At 35.1% G+C, this 25,530-nt stretch overlaps 2 protein-coding genes and 2 long non-coding RNA genes across 7 annotated transcripts in view; 2 read left to right on the top strand and 2 right to left on the bottom strand.

The window, feature by feature from the left end:
• The window catches only part of LOC141378983 (uncharacterized), a 27,055-nt gene extending 5,193 nt beyond the window's left edge, over window positions 1-21,862 (top strand). The window contains exons 1-5 of one of the 3 annotated variants that reach the window (XR_015516368.1): window positions 7,378-7,476; window positions 7,871-8,048; window positions 16,247-16,356; window positions 17,197-17,300; window positions 18,806-18,920. This is a non-coding gene — a long non-coding RNA (uncharacterized LOC141378983). Of the gene's footprint in view, window positions 1-7,377; window positions 7,477-7,870; window positions 8,049-16,246; window positions 16,357-17,196; window positions 17,301-18,805; window positions 20,183-20,505 lie in introns of those variants that run through there. The other 2 variants (XR_015516367.1, XR_015516369.2) reach the window with 2 other exon arrangements.
• lsm10 (LSM10, U7 small nuclear RNA associated) lies at window positions 4,994-7,343 on the bottom strand. Its single transcript, NM_001386623.2, has 2 exons — window positions 7,271-7,343; window positions 4,994-5,439 (listed from the first exon to the last, which is right to left on the bottom strand). Exon 2 carries the CDS (start codon window positions 5,431-5,433, stop codon window positions 5,071-5,073), a length of 363 nt encoding a protein of 120 aa, NP_001373552.1. The 5' UTR covers window positions 5,434-5,439; window positions 7,271-7,343; the 3' UTR covers window positions 4,994-5,070.
• Window positions 4,994-25,530, bottom strand: oscp1a (organic solute carrier partner 1a). 2 transcript variants are annotated; one of them, NM_001110123.1, is given in 12 exon segments: window positions 4,994-5,439; window positions 7,913-8,034; window positions 10,140-10,200; window positions 15,127-15,272; window positions 17,248-17,317; window positions 18,084-18,212; window positions 18,793-18,896; window positions 19,072-19,152; window positions 21,930-22,097; window positions 22,927-23,081; window positions 23,869-23,898; window positions 24,463-24,689. In NM_001110123.1, coding segments are annotated over 11 exon segments (1,176 nt in total). In that variant the 5' UTR covers window positions 24,575-24,689; the 3' UTR covers window positions 4,994-5,439; window positions 7,913-7,914.
• On the top strand, window positions 11,423-12,466 carry LOC147839567 (uncharacterized). The gene is made up of 5 exons (XR_015516359.1): window positions 11,423-11,447; window positions 11,537-11,630; window positions 11,753-11,910; window positions 12,007-12,102; window positions 12,274-12,466. It is a non-coding gene; the product is annotated as an uncharacterized LOC147839567 (long non-coding RNA).

Below are 25,530 nucleotides of genomic sequence, written 5' to 3'. Positions count from 1 at the left end.
AAAATAGAGTCAGGGAGGGGCACACGACATGAGAATTTACACCCTCAGGATGGCAGAGCGATCCAGGCCACATTTCACGCCCGCTGGTCACCACCAGAGTAAACCTCTTCTTCAGGTCCGCACATGTATATTTGGATGTGTTTTGTGGGCGTGTAAACCACAGTAAAACATACACCTATACATGCGGTGCTAAATTTGGCAGGGTGTAATTGTTGTTTAAAAGCAATGCCACAATAATGAATAGTTTCTACACTATATGATGTCCTCAAAGAGTAACATGTTGAGGGAAAGACCCCTTTTCTATAAACAGGGTTTTTGCAGGTTTCTTTAAGTCAAATTTATGACATTTTAAAACTCTTTAAAGACTATTATGAATGAAATTTTAGACTTATTCAGGGATAAACACTAAGGATTTTTTCTAATTTTTAGGTTACAGTTACACCTGTTTTTGGATTAATTGAGGATCATGGAAAGGAGTGTGTCGCTTTAGTTTTCTTTCTTTTAATTGTCTCATTCATTTGTTTTCTTGTTGGCTTAGTCCCTTTATTAATCTGGGGTCGCCACAGCGGAATGAACCGCCAACTATTCCAGCATATGTTTTACACAGCGGATGCATATTCAATTCGCCTACCGCATGTGTTTAGACTGTGGGGGAAACCGGAGCACCCGGAGGAAACCCACGCCAACTAGGGGAGAACATGCAAACTCCACACAGAAATGCTAACCGACCCAGCTGAGGCTCAAACCAGCGACCTTCTTACTGTGAGGCGATCGTGCTACCCACTGCGCCACCATGAAGCACAATTAGGAAGTTTAATTTGGAGATTTTGCTGTAAAAATGTCTAACAGCTGTTGTAAATGGATCTCTTTGCAATATAATAAAAAAAAAAATGCTTTGTGATGGATTATAGGTGATTAAGTGTTGGCCGAATTGGGTAGCTTTACTTGGCTATAGGGAAAGTCCTGTTTAAAATTATTTAAGACCTACAGCCCAACATTTCAGTCAATTCAAGACTTTTTAAGGCCTAAAATTGAGAAAATTAAGACATTTTAAGACTTTTATAACCCCCGGGGACACCCTGTATAAAACAATATTTGTAAATTAGCAGTTTTCTGTATTTTGTCATTCCTCATTTATATCTGCTTTTGAATTGCATTATGGGATCTTGATATGTCTTCCAACAACATTTAACCTCGAAAAGTTTGAAATAAGTGACATTCATTAACATATTTAATAGTTTATAGTGCTATATTGTCTGTGTTGGTGTTGTAGGCCTATATTACAGCTCAAACCTTGTAATAATCTGCCAGCACATTTTCTGTTATTGTACAGACTTATTCCTCTATGCATTGTTTATTATACATCATATTATTTCAAACTCCTAAATATCAATAAAAGTCACTTTGTTCAACATCAAAGGTCAACATATCAGAGATCAACATCCCATAATGCAATTCACAACCATCAATAAAAAGGAAACAATTGTGAATCACAAAATACAGAAACTGTCCATAACAGATATTTTTTACAGTAATAAAAGCTTTGAAATGATCAAATGCAGCATTTATTGAATGCATAAACATCACTTTTGTGTTTGTTTGCTGCATTAATAGAAATTAACATACTATGTGCTATACTGAATTAATATTTTTCAACACATTTCTAATCATAATAGTTTTAATAACTCATCTATAATAACTGATTTATTTGATCTTTGCCATGGTGACAGTAATGGTGACAGGCAAGTATAACGATGGTTTGTTCTGTAGACTATCGAATTTTTTTTAAGGGGGCTGATAATATAAATGTTGTTTAAAAAATTAAAAACTGCTTTTATTCTAGCTCAAATAAAACAAATAAGACTTTCTTCAGAAGAAAAAATATTATAGGAAATACTGTGAAACATTCCTGAATCTGTTCAACATCATTTGAGAAATATTTGGAAAAAAAAAAAAAATTCCAATAATTCCGACTTTAACTGTATGTCTATTCATCTCTTATTAACACACTTATCTTGGGAGCGTGGCTCATTTTCCACTCTCTGACAGAAGGTTTTGGTTGGCTGTTTGCTGGACTGAGCCTTCAGGTGGTCAGACAGGAGCACAAAGAGCTCTTTTAGTGGCCACTGCAGACATTTCCTGTCCCTCCCCACAGGGTTAACCCTTCAGGCATCCACAGACACACACACATCTCTCTTTTTGACACGAGACACGAACCGTCCCAGCCGTATTCAAGCCTGCACAGGGTGAAAGAGGCTTCATTTATGCGCATAAGTGTTTGCATGTTGAAAGGGAAAGCAAACAGAAATAGATAGAGCCTGGTTTGGGCATTTGCTACTTATAACTGTAAGACATTCATGTTGGCTCAGTGTGCGAACAATGTTGTCATTTATTCATTTTCCTTTGGCTTATACTCTATTTCAGAGGTTGCTACAGCGGAATGAACCGCCAACTATTCCATCATATATTTTATACAGGGTGTCTGCGGGGTCTTGAAAAGTATTAGAAGTTGATAAATCAATTGACATGGTGATGAGGTCTTAAAATGTATGTCTTAAAAAAGGTCTTAAAGGTATTAAATTTATCCCTCTGATTCCTGTGTGTATCCTGGCTAAAGGTGAATTGGATAAGCTAAATCGTCCGTAGTGTATGTGTGAATGCAAGAATGTATTGCTGTTTTCCACTGCTGGGTTGCGGCTAGAAGGGCACACGCTGCATAAAACATATGCTGGATAAGTTGGCGGTTCACTCCACTGTGGCGACCCCAGATTAATAAAGGGACCAAGACGAAAATAATGAATGAGTGTGAATGCAAGAATGTATGGCTGTTTTCCAGTGTTGGGTTGCGGCTGGAAGGGCATCTGCTGCATAGAACATATGCTGGATAAGTTTGGGGTTCATTGCACTGTGGCGACCCCAGATTAATAAAGGAACAAAGCCGCAAAGAAATTAAATGAATGAGTGTGAATGCAAGAATGTATGGGTGTTTCCCAGTGATGGGTTGCAGCCGGAAGGGCACACGCTGCATAAAACATATGCTGGATAAGTTGGCGGTTCACTCCACTGTGGCGACCCCAGATTAATAAAGGGACTAAGTCGAAAATAATGAGTGTGAATGCAAGAATGTATGGGTGTTTTCCAGTGATGGGTTGCAGCTGGAAGGGCATACGCTGCATAAAACATATGCTGGATAAGTTGGCGGTTCACTCCACTGTGGCAACCCCAGATTAATAAAAGAACTAAGCCAAAAATGAATGAATGAGTGAATAAATGTGTATGCAAGAATGTATGGGTGTTTCCCAGTGGTGGGTTGCGGCTGAAAGAGCATCCGCTGTGTAAAACATGCTGGATAAGTTGGCGATTTATTCAGCTGTGGCGACCCCAGATTAATAAAGGGACTAAGGTGAAAAGAATGAACATTCACTTTTGTGAGAACTAATTAATTTAATAATAAATGAATCAAGCTTCATTTCACAAGCAATGCAGCACATTTCAGCTTGTTGTATTTGTGTAATTGGATTTCAATTTCATCAAGGGCTACATGTGTAATTGACGTGTTGTGCAATGTTTTTGTTTACCAGAGTGGCCTGTGTTTTGCACAGGAATGAGGTTTATGAGTCATTTCATAGATGGTGATTATGTGGCCACTGAAATATATTGACTCCTCATACGCCATGCCAAAACGTATGGAGCATTGTGGAAGCAAAACAATACTGCTCCAAAATAAGACGTAAAATCATATGCCACAGGGACCACAAGACAAAAACAGAAGAGTGAGGCAGTTTACGAGACTAAATTCCTTCTCTTTCTGAGTTTGATCTGAGGGCTTGAGTGAATTATACATAAATTACAAATTACTTTACACTTTTAAATAGATTTTAGTTATCCAATTGTTGGCACGGTGGCTTATTTTTTAGCAATGTCATCTCACAGCAAGAAGGTTTCTGGTTTGAGTCCCAGCTGGGCCAGTTGGCATTTCTGTGTGGAGTTTGCATGTTCTCCCTGAGTTCGCATGAGTTTCTTCCGGGTGCTCTGGTTTCCCCCACACTCCAGGTGAATTGGGTAAAAAAATAATTGGCAATAGTGAATGAGTGTGTGAATGCATGTTTGTATGGGTGTTTCCCAGTTCTGGGTTGCAGCTGAAAGGGCATCAGCTGCATAAAAAATATGCTGGAATACAGGAGCCGTCTGGCAACCTTTCGCATAGGGGAGTGGGGGTAGGGAGATGTGTCGTGGACAAAAGTGAAGAGCGGGGTGGTTTTGGGGAGATTGATGCATCAGGGACGAAAGTGAAGAGCTGGGGGGTGTCGCAGACTTAAGTAATGAGGGGGGGTGGGGGCACGGACAAAAGTGAAGAGCGAGGAGGAGGGTGTCACAGACAAAAGTGGAGAGGGGCGGGGCGTTGTGTCATGGACAAATGAGAAAAGGGGAGGGCACGGACGACAGTGAAGAGTGAGGAGGAGGATGCTGCTGACCAAAGTGAAGAGTGGAAGGGGTGGGGTCATTAGGGCCCCTAATAATGTCTCTGGGGGCCCCAAAACTGTGTGAGTCCTTAGAATCGTCCTAACCCTCCCCCCCCCCAACAGCACGGGGCTCTTCCTGCTGGAATAGTTGGCAGTGCATTCCACTGTGGCAACCCCTGATAATCAGACTAAGCTGAAGGAAAATGAATGAGATATCCAATTTAATAGTCATTCATTTGATCTCATGAAGTCATTACAAATATTTAAAAGCGCCAATTTTGAAAATAAACATTCCCATTACACTGTAAACAAAGTGTTAAATGCATCAGTGTACCAATATTTGCATATAACCTTAAATATACGTGTACTTTTGGCTAAGCAATATTGACATGGGAAAAAGCAAAGCGTGTAGTTTAAACAAACAACGCCACATTAAATAACTCATCAGTCAATAGTCATTTCACTAATCTGCTTATGTAATTCTCAAACCACCAGAGACGCTCAAAATAAACACAAGTCATTTTCCCACATGACCCAGAAACCATTTTAATATAAACAAACTATTCACCAACGAGCATTCCCATCAAAAACACACTGCAAGCATCAGCTACTTTTTCTTTGAGTACTCCTTCCGTCCACCGCCCGCTCCGAAGTTTCGCACGCGGTGTATTTTGGAGAGCTGCGCCTCTATTGTCTCTATAATGTTGATCTGGTCAGGGATGTGGACGTACCGCACGTTTCTGCCAGTAATGAAGAGATCATCCATGCTCGACTTGCGTCCCCGTCTGTCCCTGTATAGGACATTCTCCAGCCGGATGTTCATGAAAGCGTCCACATTTATCACTCTGCCCCTCGCTGTGCTCTCGTCTCGCAGGTCAACTGTGGTCACCTGTCCATGCAGACCCTGCAGGAGGATCACCAGACTGTTCTCAGCGATGGTGCGTTCACGTATCGAATGGCTCACGTCCATGTTGATCTGTGCACAAAATAATCATAAACAATCAGACGATTTCTTTTGTGTGATATAATATCTGATTATAATACTACGTAATGACTAGACCCACACAGAATCAACATGTGGAGCATGACGCAGATTTTTAGTGCATCGTTGAGTCTATTTATTTACTTTGTATATGCATTCAATTTTGAAATTAATTTCAGTATTATTGACTAATATGAAAATTATCATATGATTTATGTACAATACAGTATGTAAATTAATATGTTCCATCTGTTAGTAGATATATTATATGAGAGACTTTGTTTACCGAATAAGTGGATCTAGTTGGATTTGCACTGTAAACATTAAATACAAGTTAAAACAGTATTATTTTTATTTAATTTATTAAGATTTTTGTAATGATACTCCTAAAATCATTCTGCATAAATCCGCAGATGTTTTACAGCAAATACAGTGCTTAACATATACAAGTACAGCCCCACAGATCTCTCATTTAAATTAATGTTTTCTACAAGAAGCTTTATGAATATTATATTTATGTATTGTATTAGTTAGTACTGAAGCCAAATCTGGAGCTAATCTAACAAAATAACTTATGATAACAGTCCAAAAGTAGTTTGTAATTATTTTCTCAATATTTTACATTAATTTGAATGTAGAATCTAAAATTTCTAAAAATGTTCTGTAAGTAAAATATTAAATATATATATATATATATATATATATATATATATATATATATATATATATATATATAATCTGTTTTGTTCAAATGCACCAAAATATATGCCCTATACTCACCAAGAAATAGATAAAAATATTCATTTTCAAAATGGGGTGTACTCGATTATGTTGAGAACTGTATATCTGTAAATCTCAAAGAAGTATATGGAAAATGGTTGCCTCACATAAATGTAAAAAATGTCTGTCATAAGCTGAATAATTGTATTTAAATGTTGTGGGCAAGTGCATGCTTGCAGGTTTACGGCTCCGCTGACAGACACATCGCACACCGCCTTTTATGAAATTGATAGAAAATATCCAAAGCAGGTTTGTTTACAAAGGTGAAATGTGAAATATGTTGTCAAATGTCTTTAAATGAATTTTAATCCGCGTTAATAACATAACATACACATACATACATAATATATTATGTTTCCATACGTTTTTGCACTTTTTAATGTCTTCATATGTCTATTTGTGTATGTGTAGGAAGATTTTTGTGCCAATTTTAGCCAACTATTATTTAATTGTTTGATAATTTTTTATATTATATTAAACATTAAATCAATAAGTATAGTATGCATACCAAGGCTAGTATTCAATTCAGGCTTATTTGTACAGCCCTTTTCACAATAATGAATGTTTCAGAGGTGCAAATTATTGCATTACAATCAAATTTAGAAAAGATAATATTAGTGACTGTACTGTATTAGTTACTAATAATTTAACAATAGCTTATATATATATATATATATATATATATATATATATATATATATATATATATATATATATATATATATAAACATAGTTAACCCGCAGCTTTATTTATTAATGTATGTGTGTGTAGTTAAGGTTTTGTGCATTTTATACTGACTCTGCATTGGTTCCAAAGTTAAATACCGAAATAAGCAGAAATGACGATTGCACACTGGATAGTAGCTGACTTACCAGTGTACAGTATCCACTTAACTACTAACTAGCTGAACAGGAAACCTTTACGACTTAATGGAGCACGCGAGAGTTGCAACTCAACCGAGAACATGACTGTTTAATTTTTTAACAAAACCACAGCCACTCATAAAAAGCTGCTGAACTAGAGAGTGAATAAAACATTTATTACCTTCCGTGGTGTTGTCTACATGCTCAAAACATGTTTACGTCCTAATGGTTTCGAGCACCGCGCTTTGTCGCAGCTGATAATTACGTCATCAAGACGTACCGGATTAAAATCGTTCGCGCGCCCTCTGGTGGCTCATTACGTGTACAACGTCAATATTTAATCGGAGAAACTGGTTAGTTTACAAACTTTTTGTTTTTAAATTCAGTGTAAGTTATCTCCTAAAATGCTGCTGCTTTCTATATGTTGGGCGAGTTGATATATACTGTTATTTTAAGACGCGTTGACTGCTGTAGTCGACATTTTAATTTCATCGTCCTGTCAGAATAACGTTAGCTTCGTTTGAAATGTAGGTTCGTTACATTTCTGTATTTAACATACCATGTATTATTTGAAAATTATGAAAAACTAAAACTAAATGTTTTATCATTAAAAAGTAGTGAAAAATGTTAATACAACACTTCAAATAAAGTGTGAAGCAAATAAAACCATGAAGGGAACCGATGACAGCTGAATATGCCTTCCAGCTTGTTCTTAATAATGTTTATGAAAGTAAATATGTCAGGCATTTTCTAACAGAGCATATTTTTTGTGACCTTTCAGACCTGCCACATGCTTTCTGACTCACTGTTGATAGCGACTGACCTTTAGAGCTCATCCATCATGGCCAGCAAATCATCACCCTTGTTTCCCAGTTCCTCCGTCTGGTTTCCCTCTTCATCAAACTCTTCCGCTATGCGAGCCAGTTCAGTGCTGGCCAGCTCATCCTGGTAATACCAAGGTAATTTTTATTAACAACAACCACAACAAAATATCAATCAATCAATCCATCCATCCATCCATCCATCCATCCATCCATCCATCCATCCATCCATCCATCCATCCATCCATCCATCCATCCATCCATCCATCCATCCATCCATCCATCCATCCATCCATCCATCCATCCATCCATCCATCTATCTATCTGCATATCCATCCATCCATCCATCCAACCATCCAACCATCCATCCATCCATCCATCCATCCATCCATCCAGTATATAGTAATATACAGTAATTAATACAGAGTGTAGATATATAATATAATAAAAAAACTATGATTTGGTCTCTTTACATTTGTATTAAGGGTTCCCACAGGTAATAGAGTTTCTGGAATATCATAGACATTTAAAAGGTCTATTTCAGACATTTAAAGTCAGTATTATTTATTTATTTTTTTGTCCACGTCATGGAATATTATAGATTTTTAATAAACTTTCCATTTATCAAAATGTAATTTGTATATATTATATATAATTTTATAAATTATATCTGTTTTTTATTTTCTTTTTTACGTGTTACCTATTACCATTTTTTCTTTCTTGCTTGTCATCTGGCTGTCAAATACATTAAAACAATATGATAAGAAAAGTACAGGTCACAAATTCTATCAACATAACTTGTTGTGTTTTGCTAAAAATGAATGAAAATGAATGAGACCAGAAGTCTTGACACATTTAACTTACAGTGGCTCATATGAGAAATAATGTGGGTAGTAGGGCTGCACGATATATTATTTCAGCATCGATATCGCAATGTGTAAATCCGCAATAGTCACACTGCAGGACGGACAGTGCGGAGTCAGGATTGTAGTTGACCAACCGTTCAGAACACATGATCATTTAGGAGTCATTTCAGTTTAACATGAAGTAAAAAGTGATTTTAAGGCCTCAATTTAAGCGAGTTTAAAGCAGTTTTAAAACAAATGAACTATTAAGTTTGTAGCTTTAACAAAAAGGAATTGCGCTTAATAGGGTATATGCCGAGCTAGGGCTGTTCCCATGCTGATACACTTCCGGTGACCTGTTATTGTGAACTTTTTTCCATTTTATACGGTTCCTTATACAGCATCGATGTTGTTATGTCATTAAAATACATTCAGTTAAATACACTTAAGCATTTATTTGGTTGCTCAAGCGTAAAACGAGACAAAAAGCGGTTTACTCGCATGCGCCCGTCAGAATCGGCAGGCTAACGCAGAAGCTCAATTGAATATACTGGGGTAAAATAAATGCTCATATTATAAAGACAAGGCGGGGGAAATGTAATTTAATGCAGTGCTTCTTGTACAATCTGAGACCCACTTAACATCGGATATCACTCAGCTAGTGGAGATCGCTCATTTTTAAAGAAAACAGACCTTAAACGAACCGGATTTTGCGTTGGCATTCAATTCGCCGGAAGCGCTTAACCCAGGTTACTGGCAAATTAAAAGTCCTATTAGCATGCTTCGGCATATACCCCATTATTTACCAATAAAGAATATACAGCTTTATCGTACATTTGATTCTTGTATTTCTGTACCTGTATAGTTTTAGACTCCTTCATTTGTATATTTGCTCTACTTCATCTCTGCTTGTAGCTTGTTTATTATATTTTATGCAAATGCTACAAAATCATCCCAATCAATCTAAAATTATTACGTTGATTAATTAACTTGTGAAATATAAATCGCAGAAAATAAAAATATTGCAATGTAGGTTTTTTCAGTGCAAACTCCACACAGAAATGCCAACTGACCCCGCCGGGACTCAAACTAGTGACCTTTTTGCTGTGAGGTGACAGGGCTGAGCCACCGTGCCACCCTGTAATTTTATTTGATTGTTCTAATAAAACAAATGTGACAAAGGTGACAAATGTGTTGTTGCTTGTTTACTTTCTGGTAACCTCCTTTTGGATGGCATTAAAATCATGAGCCAAAAGCCCTGGAGTGACACCTGTGATTCTTTCTAAGAAAGATTTGACTGTTAGCAAAAAAAAACGTATCCGCCCATGTGCAACAGAATAAAGCAAAACGAGGATATGAGGAGGTTTAGTGAAGTGAGTGACACCTGCGTGGCTTGTATGTTAATGACTGCTGATGAGTGTTGATCAGTTCCTTCTGAAGTTCCACTGAAAAGCAATGAAAGATATTTGGTTATTCATAGCAATGGGAATTTTCGTCTGTGATTTTTTTGAATCAGGCTTTCTGTAGGTCAACTGTTTGGAATAATTAAGTATGATTAAGGGATTATGCTGACAGGATGCATTTATTTGAGTAATATAACCAGTAATAGAGCAAAAATTATTTTTAATTCATTCCTATTCACACTGATGTTTTCAGTGACAAATTATTCATAAGAAATCATCCTAATATGCTGATGTGGAACTTATTGTTGATTATTATTTATAATGATGTTTATTTTTAATGTTGAATGTTGCAGTAGTTTAAGGAAACGTTGTTGTTTTTTCCCCCAGGGATATTTGAAGAATGAAAAAATGTAGTAAATTAATGCATGCTTGCTAAATAAATCTTCAGAATTTTTTAATTACCATAGACTGTTCAATGCTATCATGATTTCCGCTTAAATATTAAAACTAAAATTTTCTGGTGGCATAAAAAAGAGTGATAATGTAAAATCATTATTATTTGAGAACTGGAAGAAATGTTATCTGACCTTTATAGAAAAACCTGCCAAATCCAGAGAATTTTCAAGTGGACTTTTAATTTGTTTTATATTTTTAATTATTTGCAATTGTATGTTAAAACTAAATATTTATTGGTAACCATACAATAAAATCTTAATAAATATTAAGGTTGCATTGACTAGCATGAACAGACAATGAACAACACATTTATTACAATATTCATTCATTTTAGTTCTAGTTTAACTCCTTGTTCAAGCTCTTGTTCTCTCCAAACTGGATTACTGCAACTCTCTACTAGCCGGGCTTTCAGCTAACTCTATCAAGCCTCTTCAGCTGCTCCAGAATGCAGCAGCACGAGTGGTCTTCAATGAACCTAAACGAGCACATGTCACTCCGCTGCTCATCCGTTTGCACTGGCTGCCAGTTGCTGCTCGCATCAAATTCAAAGCTCTGATGTTTGCCTACAAAGCGACTTCTGCACTGTAAACCCTAATGCTGTAACTAATTAATTGAATTGAGTTCTATTAACTTAAATCATTAAAATTCGTTTATCTTAATTAACCTTGATGAGTATTTAGAACTTTTTCTTATTTTTGAGTTTGAAAAAATTTAATCTTTCAAGTAAGGTGAACAATTCTGCTGGGTTGAATTCATACAAAATGTCTCTTTAAAGTTTCATTAACTCAAAATCTGTGAGCCCAGTGATGTTCTTAAATGGAGGCATGTGAAAGGTGGTTAAAATATTTATTTTGTACTACTATGCCTGGCATATCCAGATAAAATAAATATTACAGTGTATTTATCAATGATACTTTTGCAGCAAGGAAAGTGAAACTTCAGCTAGACCTTGAGTTCAGTTTACAACATGAAGATCCTGCTTTCAACATCTGATCAACACCTGATTTTCATCTGAGGTAAAAAATAGATAAGTAAATGAAACATAATAATAATATTAATAAATTTTTTTCTAGAATTGTATATTTTGTGGTGTGGGTTTGTTTTATGAAATTCTCTTGTTTCTTTTTGCTGTTTGCAGAGTACCAACATGTTACAAATGAGAATTTTCCCCACAAATTCTTTGCACAACTGGACCACCACCTATTTCATTTGATGACAATTTCAAGGCAAACAGCATCCAAAACTGGCAAGACAGCAGATACCCTGGCTAATCTTTTAAAGGTTTATGATGAGCAGGTATGTTTGGGGTCACGTGTTAAAGTATACATTAAAATATAATTAGAATTTTTTTTTTTTTTTTTAATTTTTAAAAAATTGATTCTTGATTTCCAGGAACTGCATGATGTCAGTTCATGACGGACTACTGTTATCAGAGGTCTTTTGGTCTTGCTGCGTGAGCGTGACTTAAGATTCTTTAGGAACACCCTGGTAAGACTTCATTCATTCTTTTCACAATTAGGCATGTTTAATGAAAAGATGAAAGTTTTGAAAACTTTTACTTAACATATTTGTAATCACGAAAAGTTGATGAATCATGTAATATTGGCTCAGTCATTTTGATACTGTCCTTACATTAATATCCTTGAATTATATTTTTAGATTGATAATCCTGCTGACTGAAGATGCTTTATTGGCCCTGCATTCACTGAGGGTCTCTGTTGTCCTGAAGAATGAATTGGACACCACCCACAGCACACTTCCAGACCTTTCTTGTCTTGTATGGATTAATGTATGCTCTTCACATAATATATAGTAAAGGACTTTGAACTTGTGCAAAAAGTTTTGCTTGGCATGGATGATGGAAAATAAAAAGTCTCCTAGCATGGAAACCTTAAAGAATGAGTTGATGTAGAGCTTTTTTTTTTTTACTTAATAAAGACTGTCTCTGGGGTAGTAACTTCAAAACATTTATTTACCTTTAATTGGTAAGGGTGCATTTTATTATATATAGGGATAGTTTGTCCAAATGTAAAATTCTGTCATTTACTAACTCTTCACTTGTCCCAAACCTGCTTGAATTTCTTGCTTCTGTTGAACTCAAAAGTTAAGTAAAGCTGACAACCTGTAACCACTGACTTTCTAATAGGAAAACAAATACTGTGGAAATCGGTGGTTACAGGTCTCAGCTTTTTTTTTTTTTTTTTTTGGTCAAAAATAACCTTTTAAGTGTTCAACAGAAGAAAGAAACTCAAACAGGTTTGGAATAAGTAAATGACAGAATCATAGTTCAACCAAGACTGAATATATATATATATATATATATATATATATATATATATATATATATATATATATATATATATATATATATATATATATATATATATATATATATGTAAACTGCTCTACGTTAAACAGAAATTGGGGGAAAAAATAAAGGGGGGCGAATGATTCTGACTTCAACGATATATACAGTTTCTGTGTAGTTTACACTAAACGAGTCACTTCACAGAATGTGCACTTATTATTTTTTTAACGAATGCCTTAAGACTAAGTTTTACACTTATTTATGTATTATTAAATTTTATCAAACTTATAGTTGTTTTTTCTTGAGGCTCTTATGTCTGATATCATATTTACATTGTGGGTAATTTTTATTATTTCAGAATAGTGTTCATTTTCAATCTTTTTATGTCTAATAGTTTTTATCGTTTTAAGACATTTGTAATTGCATAGGAGACAAATTTGTAAGTATTGTTGGACATTTTTTCTTTAAAAATAAATGTCTAAAATGGTATTGTCTGTGTGTTTTAAATTACAGATTTATTTTCACAGATTTATGGGGTTTAAAGATTAAAATAATGGCTAATTTTATTTGTGAAACTGACGATGGAGAAGTTAATTTTAAAAAATGCTATCAAAATGTATGAGCTGGGTGACTAAGTATGTAAAGGTGAGATAAATAATTAAAAATAAGTTAATTGCTATTAAAATGTATGAGCTGGGTGATTTAAGTATTTAAAGTTGAAAGAAATTAAAGCAATTAAGTTAATTGGTATTAAAATGTATGAGCTGGGTGACTAAGTATTTAAAGTTTGGAAAAATTAAAACAATTAAGTTAATTGCAATTAAAACGTATAAGCTGAGTAACTTGGGTATTTTAAGTTAGGTGAAGTGTCTTGCATGAGTACAACAAACTCAAAACTGAATGTTTCTGTTTACTTAAAATAGATAATTACATAACTTAAAAAATTTGACGTAACTGATTACCTCAAATTTTTTGAGTTTTGTCAACTTATTCGGGATTACAGTGTGGCTTTGCTCCTTCTTATCTGCTCTCACTGCTGCAGATCTATGTGCCCTCCAGAAACTTGCGTTCTGTGAATGAACGTCGCCTCGTGGTTCCATCCCAAAGAGGGAAGAAATCACTTTCCCGAACGCTCGCGTTCAATCTGCCCAGTTGGTGGAATGAACTCCCTAACTGCATCAGAACGGCAGAGTCACTCGCTGTCTTCAAGAAATGACTAAAAACTCAACTATTTAGTCTCCACTTCCCTTCCTAATCTGCAATTGCGTCTCTGGATATACCACTAACTGTACTCAAAAAAAAAAAAAAAAAATTACGAATACTTTCCTTCTTAGACTTTACAGACCTGAAACTTGCCTATAGCACTTATTCATTGTTGCTCTTATAGTTGTGTAAATTGCTTCCTTGTCCTCATTTGTAAGTCGCTTTGGATAAAAGCGTCTGCTAAATGGCTAAATGTAAATGTAGTTTAGTTTTAGTTTTAGTTCTGTTGAAACCTAATTGTAAAGTGTGACCCAACATTGTAATTCTCTTTTAAATATTACTATATTTCCTTCATAAACATAGCATTTTTTTCTATGCATTATGTTTTGTGTGTATTTAAAAGCACAACAGTAAATTGAGCATGTGGTGGAGCTTGTGTGTGGACCTATATTTTACAGTCTAGGGTGTGGACTTGGCAGGATTAGGCTTGGACTAGTAATGCTCACCTGCTCTCCTCCTCCAGGTTTATGTTAAAACAAATAAAATATTTATTGGTAACCATACAATAAGATCTTAATAAATATTAAGGTTGCCTTTACTTGCATGAACAGACAATAAACAACACATTTATTACAATATTTGTTCATGTTAGTTAACAAAAATAAAGTTGTTCATTGTTAGTAACTCATGGTGCATTAACTAATGTTAACAAGAATGAATTTGGATTTTAATAATGCATTAGTAAATGTTGAACTATGATTATTAAATGCTCCACAAGTATTGTTTATTATTATTTTATGCTAGTACATTGACACCTAATTGTAAACTGTGACCCATTAATGTAATTCTCTTTTAAATATTACTGTATTTCCGTCATAAACATAGAATTTATTCCTACGCATTATGTTTTGTGTGTATTTAAAAGCACAACAGTAAATTGAGCTTGCTGTGGAGCTTGTGTGTGGACTTGGCAGGATTATGCTTGGATTAGTAACGCTCACCTGCTCTCCTCCTCCTGGTTTAAAGCCAGCAGGTTGACTCTGAAAGCAGCGTCCACATTGGAGAGCTTCTGCACCTCCATTCCTCCCATCAGTTTAGCCAGCAGATTGAGCTCCTCTGTGGCCAAAGGATTGGGTGTAGAATCTGCCTGATTTTCAAACAAAATACAATGACATTCAGAGAGCCTTGAGGTGTAATGATAAAACCTCATGCTACTTTCCAATATATTGTTTAGGTCACATTGTACAATTATGGAAGCACATGCAGTGGCAATTTTTTAAAGTTAAATGCAAAATGACAATGCAATATGTACAGTGTTCAGCATAAATTACTACCCCATTTTGAAAATGAATAGTTGGTCCCACTTTATATTAAGTGGCCTTAACTAATATGTACTTGCATAGGAGTTAATAGTTTGTAACAATGTACTTATTGTGTAAATACATGTATTTACTGTGTACTTATGCTTGATTAAATACATGTATGTAATTACATCTATAATTAACTTTTGTAATAACATTTGTAAATGCACTGTTGACCATCCCTTACACCTTAACTCACCCTTAAACCTACCCATACCACCAAACCTGTCCATAACCCAACCTCTATCCCAACTCAAAAGCACCACAAGTGTTCTCAAATACATTATAAACACAGTAAGTACATTGTATTTATTTTTTTGATGCAAGTACATAGTAGTTAAGGACACTTAATATAAAGTAAGACCAAATATTTAGATCCATTTCTCAGTGAATATAATTTACTAACATAAATACATAATGAGCAGCACACTTATTACAGAATTCGTTCATTGTTGTGATCTTATTTAAGGAAGATACAGTCATTTATTGTTATTTCTTGTTAATAAACAGTGCGTTAACTAATGTTAACAAGCACAATATTTTATTAAGGTATTAATAAATGTTGAACTATTGTTAATAATTGCTGTACAAATATTGTTTATTATTAGTTCATGTTAATAAATACATTAAAAACCATGAACTAATGGAACCTTATTGTAAAATTATATTAATTATATTAATGTATTACAGTATCCACTAATATTAATTATATTAATGTATTACAGTATCCACTAATATTAATTATATTAATGTATTACAGTATCCATGGCGAATGAAGCTCTGCACAAGACTTTTGGCCAGCGGAGAAATTAAAATGGTCGTGCCAAACTGAGTCTGGTTCTCAAGGTTTTTTTTCTTCACTCCCATCAGGTGAAGTTTTTTTTTCCCTCTCTGCTGTCGCCACTGCCTCGCATGGTTCAGGATTGGTAGAGCTACGCATCGATGAATTTGCTCTTCAGTGTTTGAACTCTCAGTAATGATTAAATCACACTGAACTGAGCTAAACTGAACTGAACTGAACTGAACTTAAACACTAAAACCTGGACCACACTGTTCCAGTTACTATGACCATTTATGTGAAGCTGCTTTGACACAATCTACATTGTAAAAGCGCTATACAAATAAAGCTGAATTGAATTGAATTGAATTAAAGTCAGAATTATTAGCCACCTTTAATTTTTTCTTCTTTTTTTTAAATATTTTCCAAATGATGTTTAACAGAGCAAGGAAATTTTCACAGTATGTCTGATAATGTTTTTTCTTCTGGAGAAAGTCTTATTTGTTTTATTTCGGCTAGAATAAAAGCAGTTTTTAATTTTTTAAACACCATTTTAGGGACAAAATTATTAGCCCCTTTAAGCCATATTTTTCCTCAATAGTCTACAGAACAAACTATTGTTATATAATAACTTGCCTGATTACTTGCCTAATTACTAACCTGCCTAATTTACCTAGTTAAGCCTTTAAATATATAACGTGTATGGAAGTGTCGTGAAAAAATCTAGTAAAATATTATTTATTGTCATCATGGCAAAGATAAAATAAATCAGTTATTAGAAATGAGTTATTAATACTATTATGATTAGGAATGTGTTGAAAAAACTCCCTTTAACAGAAATTGGGGAAAAAATAAACAGGGAGGCTAATAATTCAGGGGGGCTAATAATTCAGACTTCAACTGTATGTATGTTCTTGTTTATTTTACTTCAGTGTGAGCTGTACTCCTGGAAACTGCCGTGGAGCCTGCAGTAAGGGTTGTACCTGCTTTGGCTTCCCTCTGCTGGTGTTTGTGGATGACGGGTTCATGTCTTCAGGTGAGGGTGTGCTGTACCTGTGCAGAGGTCACCAGAGATTATTCACTCCAGCAACTAATAAAACAATAATATATTATATATACACAATAATATATTTGTGTGTATACACTAGATTAGTTAGTATTGAAGCCTGTGGGGTCTTCTCAACCAAATTAATCATTAATAAAAAAAACATGATTAAATTAATGTTATTATAAATGAATTAATCATGTCATGTATTTATTTAATTAGATAACAAATTGCTTAACAAAACACATGGAGTATAAAACTACTACTGATATTTCTTCCAATGTTTTGGTTTATAATGTATGTCATGTTCATTTTTACAACTTTTATTAAGTTAAAACTTTAGCATTGTGTTAAGAAGTCAATATCTGGTGGAATAACCCTGATTATTAATGATCTTTTAATAAAATTAAATAATTTTTAATTTAATAATGTAAAAAAACACAGTTTTACTCACTTAAAAATAATTTTGCTGCTTGTTCAGACTACTTATTTAGAAGAAGTCAAATCAACACAATTCTGGAGTTTTTTGAGGGACAAAAGTTTTTTTTTAATTCAGACAAAATTTTAATTAAAAGTCGCATATTTTATATTCTATGTAATTAATTGAAATATTTTTTTAATAAAATATTTTGATTACAATTTATTTATATAAACTGTATATATACCATATATAAACTGTGTATCTAAAACTGTATAATGTATATATAAATTGTATATAGTATTTTATTCTAGTTACAGTATCCTTAATCCCTAATTATTAATGTTGATATTTACATGTTGGTGCCCAGAAGTGTGACCCTGTCTCCATAGAGGTCCAATGATCCCGGGTTTAAAGCGCTCGTGTAGCTTCCTCCACTGGGGAATCTGGTCCTCGTCACCTCTCTGCCTTTTGCATTAAACAACCTGCAAGACAAGATTGTCTATGACAATATATACTGTATAGACAAGAGAAAAAAAAATTATAATTTCTTATTATGCTCTATTGTTTAGTTGTAATGTCACAAAAAACATTGTTCATCCATAGACTTTAATACACTCTAATATGAGCACAATATTATATGCCATTATGGTAATGGAGACAAAACATGAACAACAGCATTGTGAGAACGTTGCAATGTTGAAAGTACAACGTTTACATTTTCATTTCATTCAGCAATACATATTTGTTTTCTAAATCAACATTTCCATTCTAAATAAATTGAGAAAAATGATCACATATGGATGGGTAGATTTTTTAACAAATACTTTAAAATGTAAAAAAGAAACGTGCTTAATATATATAAACTTATAATTGATTGAAGTTACTTAAATGGTGTTTTCCAGTTAAAAGGTACTATAATTATATTTCATTATATATATATATATATATATATATATATATATATATATATATATATATATATATATATATATATATATATATATATATATATATATATTAATATAGTAATAGTATACATTTATAACCTTTCGTCTTCTTTACCTTATTAAACCAGGAACCTGAAATCCGTAAGGCACCGGCCCTGAAGTCTGCAGCACAAAGTGCCCATTTGGATTCTGAATTTTTTCTTTCAAGAAAATTGAAACCTGAATAAAAAAAATGTCATGAAATCAGTTTCATTATGCATACTTGGCAATAACCTAGCCTGAACGTTCTTACATAAATGTCATGAGATGATTTGCATATAACCGTATGGCCTGGCAGCAAGCCACTGCAAACACTCAGAATAATAGACTTCACAGGTAAGAAGCATTCACTCACCCTGATTTGCATATCTTGAAAGAGAAGCAGCAGTGTGTGCCTGATGAGTTGAAGCTCTCCGTCGGATAAGGGTGTGTATACCTTGGAAGAAGAGCCTTTTAATAACACTTTCACAGAAAAGCAACTTGTTCTCTAGTTACTTCATAACATAAGCACAAGTTAACCTAAAAAAATTATAAAAGGGATGTAGTGATATACAGTTGAATTCAAAATATTTAACCCAAGCACATTCTGAAAACAGTCCCGTGGACGTTTCGACAGCGAAATATGTCCCGGGAGGTACGTATTTGTGCAGTTTTTGTTTCGCGAATCCGCGAGAGGGCGCTGTGCGCGCTTTTTTGCATCTCGATCATCTCTTGCGAGTGCCGTTCGCACCCATGCCATTCTCGCATAAACCCACAAGAAGCCGCTTCCGAACGACTGTTTGTCCGACTGGCTGAATGATTGACTGGGCGACCGGCCAATCGGCCGACCCATCCTCCTCCTCCTTCCCTAAACTCAAGCAGTTTTACTGATTGACCCGCCCCCTGCTTGCTTCCCTAAACCAAACCAACAATTTACAAAAAAAATCCATCCAGAAAAAGAAAAGCCCTCGTCTGATTTCTACCACGTTTTCGGATTTGACCACATTTTCAGCCTGGTATTGACTTGTTCACTTTATTTTTTGGATTCTGTTTTTGTATTACCTGATTTCTGGAACCGCTCTTCCCCGGACTCGAGTCCGGTCGTCTTCGTCGTTGTGGTCAGTTCCCCTCTGCATCTCAAGTCCGCCGACGTGCACGACGAGCTAACCGGACAAAGTGGTTGTGGCAGAAAAGCCCTCCACACGGAGGTAAGTGGTCAGCTGGCGAGCGCGAAAAGGAACGGCGTTACACCGCCCCGTAGCGTTCGCTTAAAAAATGAAATGCAGCCATACGTATCTCCGGCTACATAATTTGCGGTCTCCAGAAACGTCCGCAGGAGTACGTTTTTAGAATGAGCCTGGGTTAAAAATATTAATATTATTCTGGAGAGAGACTTATGACTGTTAGTTTAGCTGGAATAAAAGCATTTTTATGGTCAATATTATAAGCCGCCTACAGAAATATAGATTTTTCAATCGTCTACAGCAGTGGTTCTCAAACTGTGGTACGTGTACCACTAGTGGTACGCAGGTTTCCTTCTAGTGGTACGCGGAGAAATAAAAAATGTCTTGTACATGCTACACATTTCAAAAAGTATCAAAAATTATGTATATAATATGTCATATATGACATATTGCCTATATTTCTGAGGTAATCTGCCACATTTTTTAACTGTGCAGAGTTGTAGCTGCTTTACTGGGCCTACTAAGCTACTGTATTTCAATACTTCTCATTTTGGTGGTACTTGGAGAGACAATTTTTTTCTGAGGTGGTACTTGATAAAAAAAGTTTGAGAATCACTGGTCTACAGCACAAACCACTGTTGCCTATAGTGACTTGCCTAATTAAAGGTGCAGCATGTAAGTTTGACACCCAGTGGTTGAACTAGGTATTGCACGCCTGGTTCAAAACACATGCAAGTACAGGTTGCCAGATTAAAGACACCAACAGGAGCGAGCCTGACTATCAAGGTTGATTTAGGTCATGTTATAAATAAAAGCAAGGCCACCCAGTAGGAGTTTTTGTCCTAACCAACACCTGAAATATATATTTTAGTAACGGCTTGTTTTTTGCAGCTGAACAACAGAAAACTCACAATGAACTCAGGTACACCTCATGTGCTTTATTTATTGTTAAATGCTAATAATATGATTTTAAATGCCATTTTACATGACATTTACTACCATACTACTAAAAACAGCAGCAGATAGTTCCCCGCAGAACTTGAAAATAAAATAATACGCCTGAATTAGAACCTCAGAACTGTGACTCAGTGCAAGCCAACACATATCAGGGATTTAGCCTGTACATTTAATAATGTTAAAGAGGTTTAACATGTATTAATTAGATTATAAACCTTACCATTTCGTTGGAGTGCAGCGAGTGAGCTATTCTGTGCTTTTGAATGACTGTATTTACATTTCAGTTGTATTTTTGCAGTAATTTCGCAGTCTGTAACTATCCACGGGAGGTTGCATTTCAGTCGCAGATACATGCTTTGAGAACCTTCCTGACTGAATGAACGAAATACGCAGTTTTCCAACAAGGCAACCCGGAGTGCTGAAATATAAGTGATTAAACTGGCAGCGGCTGAGTTAAAGAGACCAAAACAAAGACTGACGTTCTGGCTCGTAACGCACATTTTTAAAGCAGAATATCTGACTTTAGCATTGTTTTTCAGATAAACAAGTATATCACTTAGTATGTTTCTTAAATACATGCAAACATAATATGATATGTTGATGCTTTAGAAGAGTCAAAAACTTACATACAGCACCTTTAACCTAACTAACCCTAATAAGGCTTTATATTGCACTTTAGGCTACTAAAGTGCTATTATCCTGAACAATAAAGAGTAAAATGTAAGGTACTGTCATCATAGCTAAGATCAAATAAATAGTTAATAAAGTTAACTATTAAATAAATAGAGTAAATAAAACTATTATGTTTAAAAATATGTTAAACAGCACTTGTGAAGTATTTGAAAAATTATTAAAAGCGCACACATTATTTGCACACAATGAAAGAAAGTATTTGATTAGAGAAACACTATAAAAACTAAATATTACCTAAACTAAATCATCTTAAAAACAAAATTCAAATAATTTGTTAATGCAAACTACACTAATTCGAAATAAGTAAAAAAAAAACTGAATTAATTTAAGTGTAACAAGTTGAAGCATTGTGTTTACGTTAATCCGGTGTTTGACGTTTTGCAATGCAGTGGGAGTTTACCTCAATAAGCAGCCGCTGGGCTTCATTGATCTGGTTAACAAGGCTGGGATTATCCTTTACCAGTTCCTTAATGGCGTCTGTGTGGTTGAAGGTGATCAGCAGTAAATCTTGTGGACGTGGACACAAAACCAGCTGATACTTAAAGGCCATGGTCATCAAATCGTACAGCTGCGATTAAGAAAACAGAATTAGAGAGATGAGAACATCTTTCAGCCACATAACCATGCATTCAAGTCATATTTAATATACTAATACCATGATTGTATTACTATTGATGCTGCTGCATGTTCTCCCCGTGTTGGTGTGGGTTTCCTCCGGGGGCTCCGGTTATCCCCACAGTCCAAACACATGCGCTGCACTCTCAGAAATACAGGTACGTGAGCTGTCACTGGGGTGGTACCTTTTCGAAAGGTACAAATTTGTACCTAAAAGGTCCATATTAATACCTCAAGGGTGCATATTATTACCTAAAAAGTACAAAAGTGTTCCTCTTAAAATGTTTAGGTACTAATATGTACTCTTAAGCTATTAATATGGATCTTTTAGGTACAAATTTGTACCTTTCGAAGAGGTACCACCCCAGTGACAGCTCACAAACCTTTATTTCTGAGAGTCTATAGGGGAGTTGAATAAGCTAAATTGGCCATAGTGTATGAGTGTGTGTGTGTGTGTTTGTGAATAAGTATTTATGGGTGTTTCCCACAACAGTGTTGCAGCTGGAAGAGCATCGACTGTGTAAAAAATGAATGATAATACACATATTTTGTTTATTAAATAATATACAGCATATAAAAACAGTATAATAATTGAATAATATTTACACTATGTATAGTTTAATTAGGGAAGATTACGCTTTTTGTTTCATAATTTTCATTATAAGCTGTTTTAATGCTGGCAATAAAAAAGCGATGCATAAAATGTCTTATCGATACAAACTTTTATACATTTGCATAACAGTAATGAAGTGAGTTCTGTAATGAAAAGGGTGAGTTCATACCTTGTCCATGCTTGCCGGATTGAGACGCATAATAGATGTGTGTGCTATCCGAGTTAACACTGTCCGCAGGGCTCGGTGAGAGTACAGGTCCTGCGGCCGCAAGAGCTCCTCCAGAAACACTTTACTAAACATAGTGCTCACTATATCATTCATAACTGCATAAAGAGAATGAGAAAGATGAGGGAGAAATATTAAGACAAGGCCAACATCTTTAACATCTCACAAAAGGACAAAGAAAATGGGTAGAAGCTCCATTATGCTGCATTAAAGGGGAATTTCATCTAAAAATAAAAATGCACTCACTATTTACTCTCCCTTACAAATCTTTTTGCATTCATTCATTTTCTTTTCGGTTTAGTTCCTTTCTTTAGAAGGGGTCGCCACTGCGGAATGAACCGCCAACTTATCCAACACGTTTTTACGCAGCGGATTCTCTTTTAGCCATAACAAATCTCTGGGAAACATCCACACACACACTCATTCACACTCATACACTACGGACAATTTAGCTTACCCAATTCACCTGTACCGCATGTCTTTGGACTGTGAGGGAAACCGGAGCACCCGGAGGAAACCCACACGAACGCAGGGAGAACATGCAAACTCCTCACAGAAACGCCAACTGACCCAACCGAGGCTCGAACCAGCAACCTTCTTGCTGTGAGGCGACATCACTACCTACTGCGCCACCACATCGCCTACAAACCTTTATGTGTTTTTTTTTTATTCTATTGAACACAAAAGAAGATATTTTAAAGAATGATAAAAACCTGTAACCATTGACTTCCATTAAGGGAAAAACAAATACTGTAAAAGTCAATGGTTACCGGTTTCCAGCTTTTCAACAAAATATCTTCTTTTGTGTTCAACAGATTTTTTTTTTTTTGTGTGTGTTTTACAGAATGTAACATAACAAATGTTACAAAAAAAAAGGAAATGTACCTCTTTTCCGGTCATCCTCTGTCCAACAGCCTGCAACACAGACATGAACCTTCATTTATTTAACAGAGTACCTGAAGCTGTCTGTAACAAATTACCTCCTGCTGTATATTTACTAATAAGGTTTTAGTTGAAAGCCTGTTTCAATGTTTTATTTATTTCTGGTTTGTGTTTCTGCCTCAAATTTCAGGTTATTGTGTACTAAATTCCCTTAAAACAAACTTTGAAATCGTATTTGGCCTTTTAGAAATGTGTGGTCATACACAAATATACAAAAATACCTATGAAAGCTGACAGACAGTTTATGTTATATGCTTGTTTGTTTAATTGGTTATATTGTCAGACCAGCACAAAAAAAGACTAAAAATACCATAGATCCAATATGATTAACATCTGACTACGAGTGGTTACTCACAAGTGTGCCTTCAGTTTTTCATCTGCACTTTATTTAGGCTATCTTGAGATATAAGAAACTATATTATACATGTTTTGTCATATAAATGAATGTGTCGACACGCCAGGCTATTGAATGTTTTTGGTAGTCTCCTAAGGCAGGAGTTGTTCGTTTAGCAGCTACTGTGGTCTACTGTTGGTTACCTCTCTGAGTTTTTTCATCGCTTTCATCCGGCGCTCGGAGGCGCTGATCCAGAATGTAGATCATTTCCCCGCCGAGGTTTATAATGAGCAAAGGAAGAGTTCTCTGAGACATGTTGGATTAGCTTTTGTACGTTTTGGTTACATAAATTGGTTACTGAAGTTCATTTTCTTCTTGCTTTCTCTGCAGACGGTCACATCAAAAGCGAGCGCTTCTAGCGGGGCATTATGACGTCACTTAATACCGCGCTGACCCACTGCTCCAGTGCGCGCGCGCGCTCTTAAACACCTGTCATCGCAGGATTATTAGCATGCTTATTCCTTGGTATTTTTTAATATACCGTATTTAATGCATGCATCGTGCGTTAATGATTTTAATTATCCTAATTTTAGAAACATGTTGTTGTTGTGTACTTTTTTCTCAGATAATTTAAACATTTTAATGATGTTTTGTTTTATTGAATTGTTCCAGTTACAGAAATAAAGTCGATTCTACCCTGAAAGATAAGATTTTAAAATAGCAGTTTTACTCACTATTTACTTTCCCTTACAAATTTGTATGTTTTGTTTTATTCTGTTGAAAACAAAAGAAGATATTTTGAAGAATGATGAAAACATTTAACCATTGACTTCCATTATAGGAAAAACAAATACTGTGGAAGCCAATGGTTACCGGATTCCCGCTTTCTTCAAAGCATCTTTCTTTGTGAAAAGATGAAAGTAAAAGTCAAACAGCAAACAATTGTTTTGGCTAATAAATATGCATTGCTTTTCATAATTTACAGTACAGTGTTGTGGTCTGATTAAATAAAATAGGCCTACTGTAAATACTATTCATGGTAAATTTACCGCATAATTGCAGTTGAATTCACCTGTCAGTTATAAAGGTTTCTATTAATTTCATACGCCATCTGTTTATAGTGAATGGATGCAAACTATTTCATTTTACATGCACTGTATAGGCAAATTAAGTCAAATGCTGTAGAGCTGCATCTGTTAAGGATGTAAAGTACATGACAAAGGGAAAGACTGCCAACATCACCAATTCTTGGACTGTCAGGTAAGTAGTCT

The sequence above is a fragment of the Danio rerio genome, chromosome 19 (genome assembly GCF_052040795.2).
Source record: "Danio rerio strain M-AB ecotype USA chromosome 19, GRCz13ab, whole genome shotgun sequence".
Classification (NCBI taxonomy): domain Eukaryota; kingdom Metazoa; phylum Chordata; class Actinopteri; order Cypriniformes; family Danionidae; genus Danio; species Danio rerio.
This window is presented reverse-complemented; position numbering and strand designations above follow the sequence as displayed.

Excerpts from the sequence above, each read along its gene's own strand:
- lsm10 (NM_001386623.2), bottom strand. The coding sequence starts at position 5,433 with ATGGACGTGAGCCATTCGATACGTGAACGCACCATCGCTGAGAACAGT.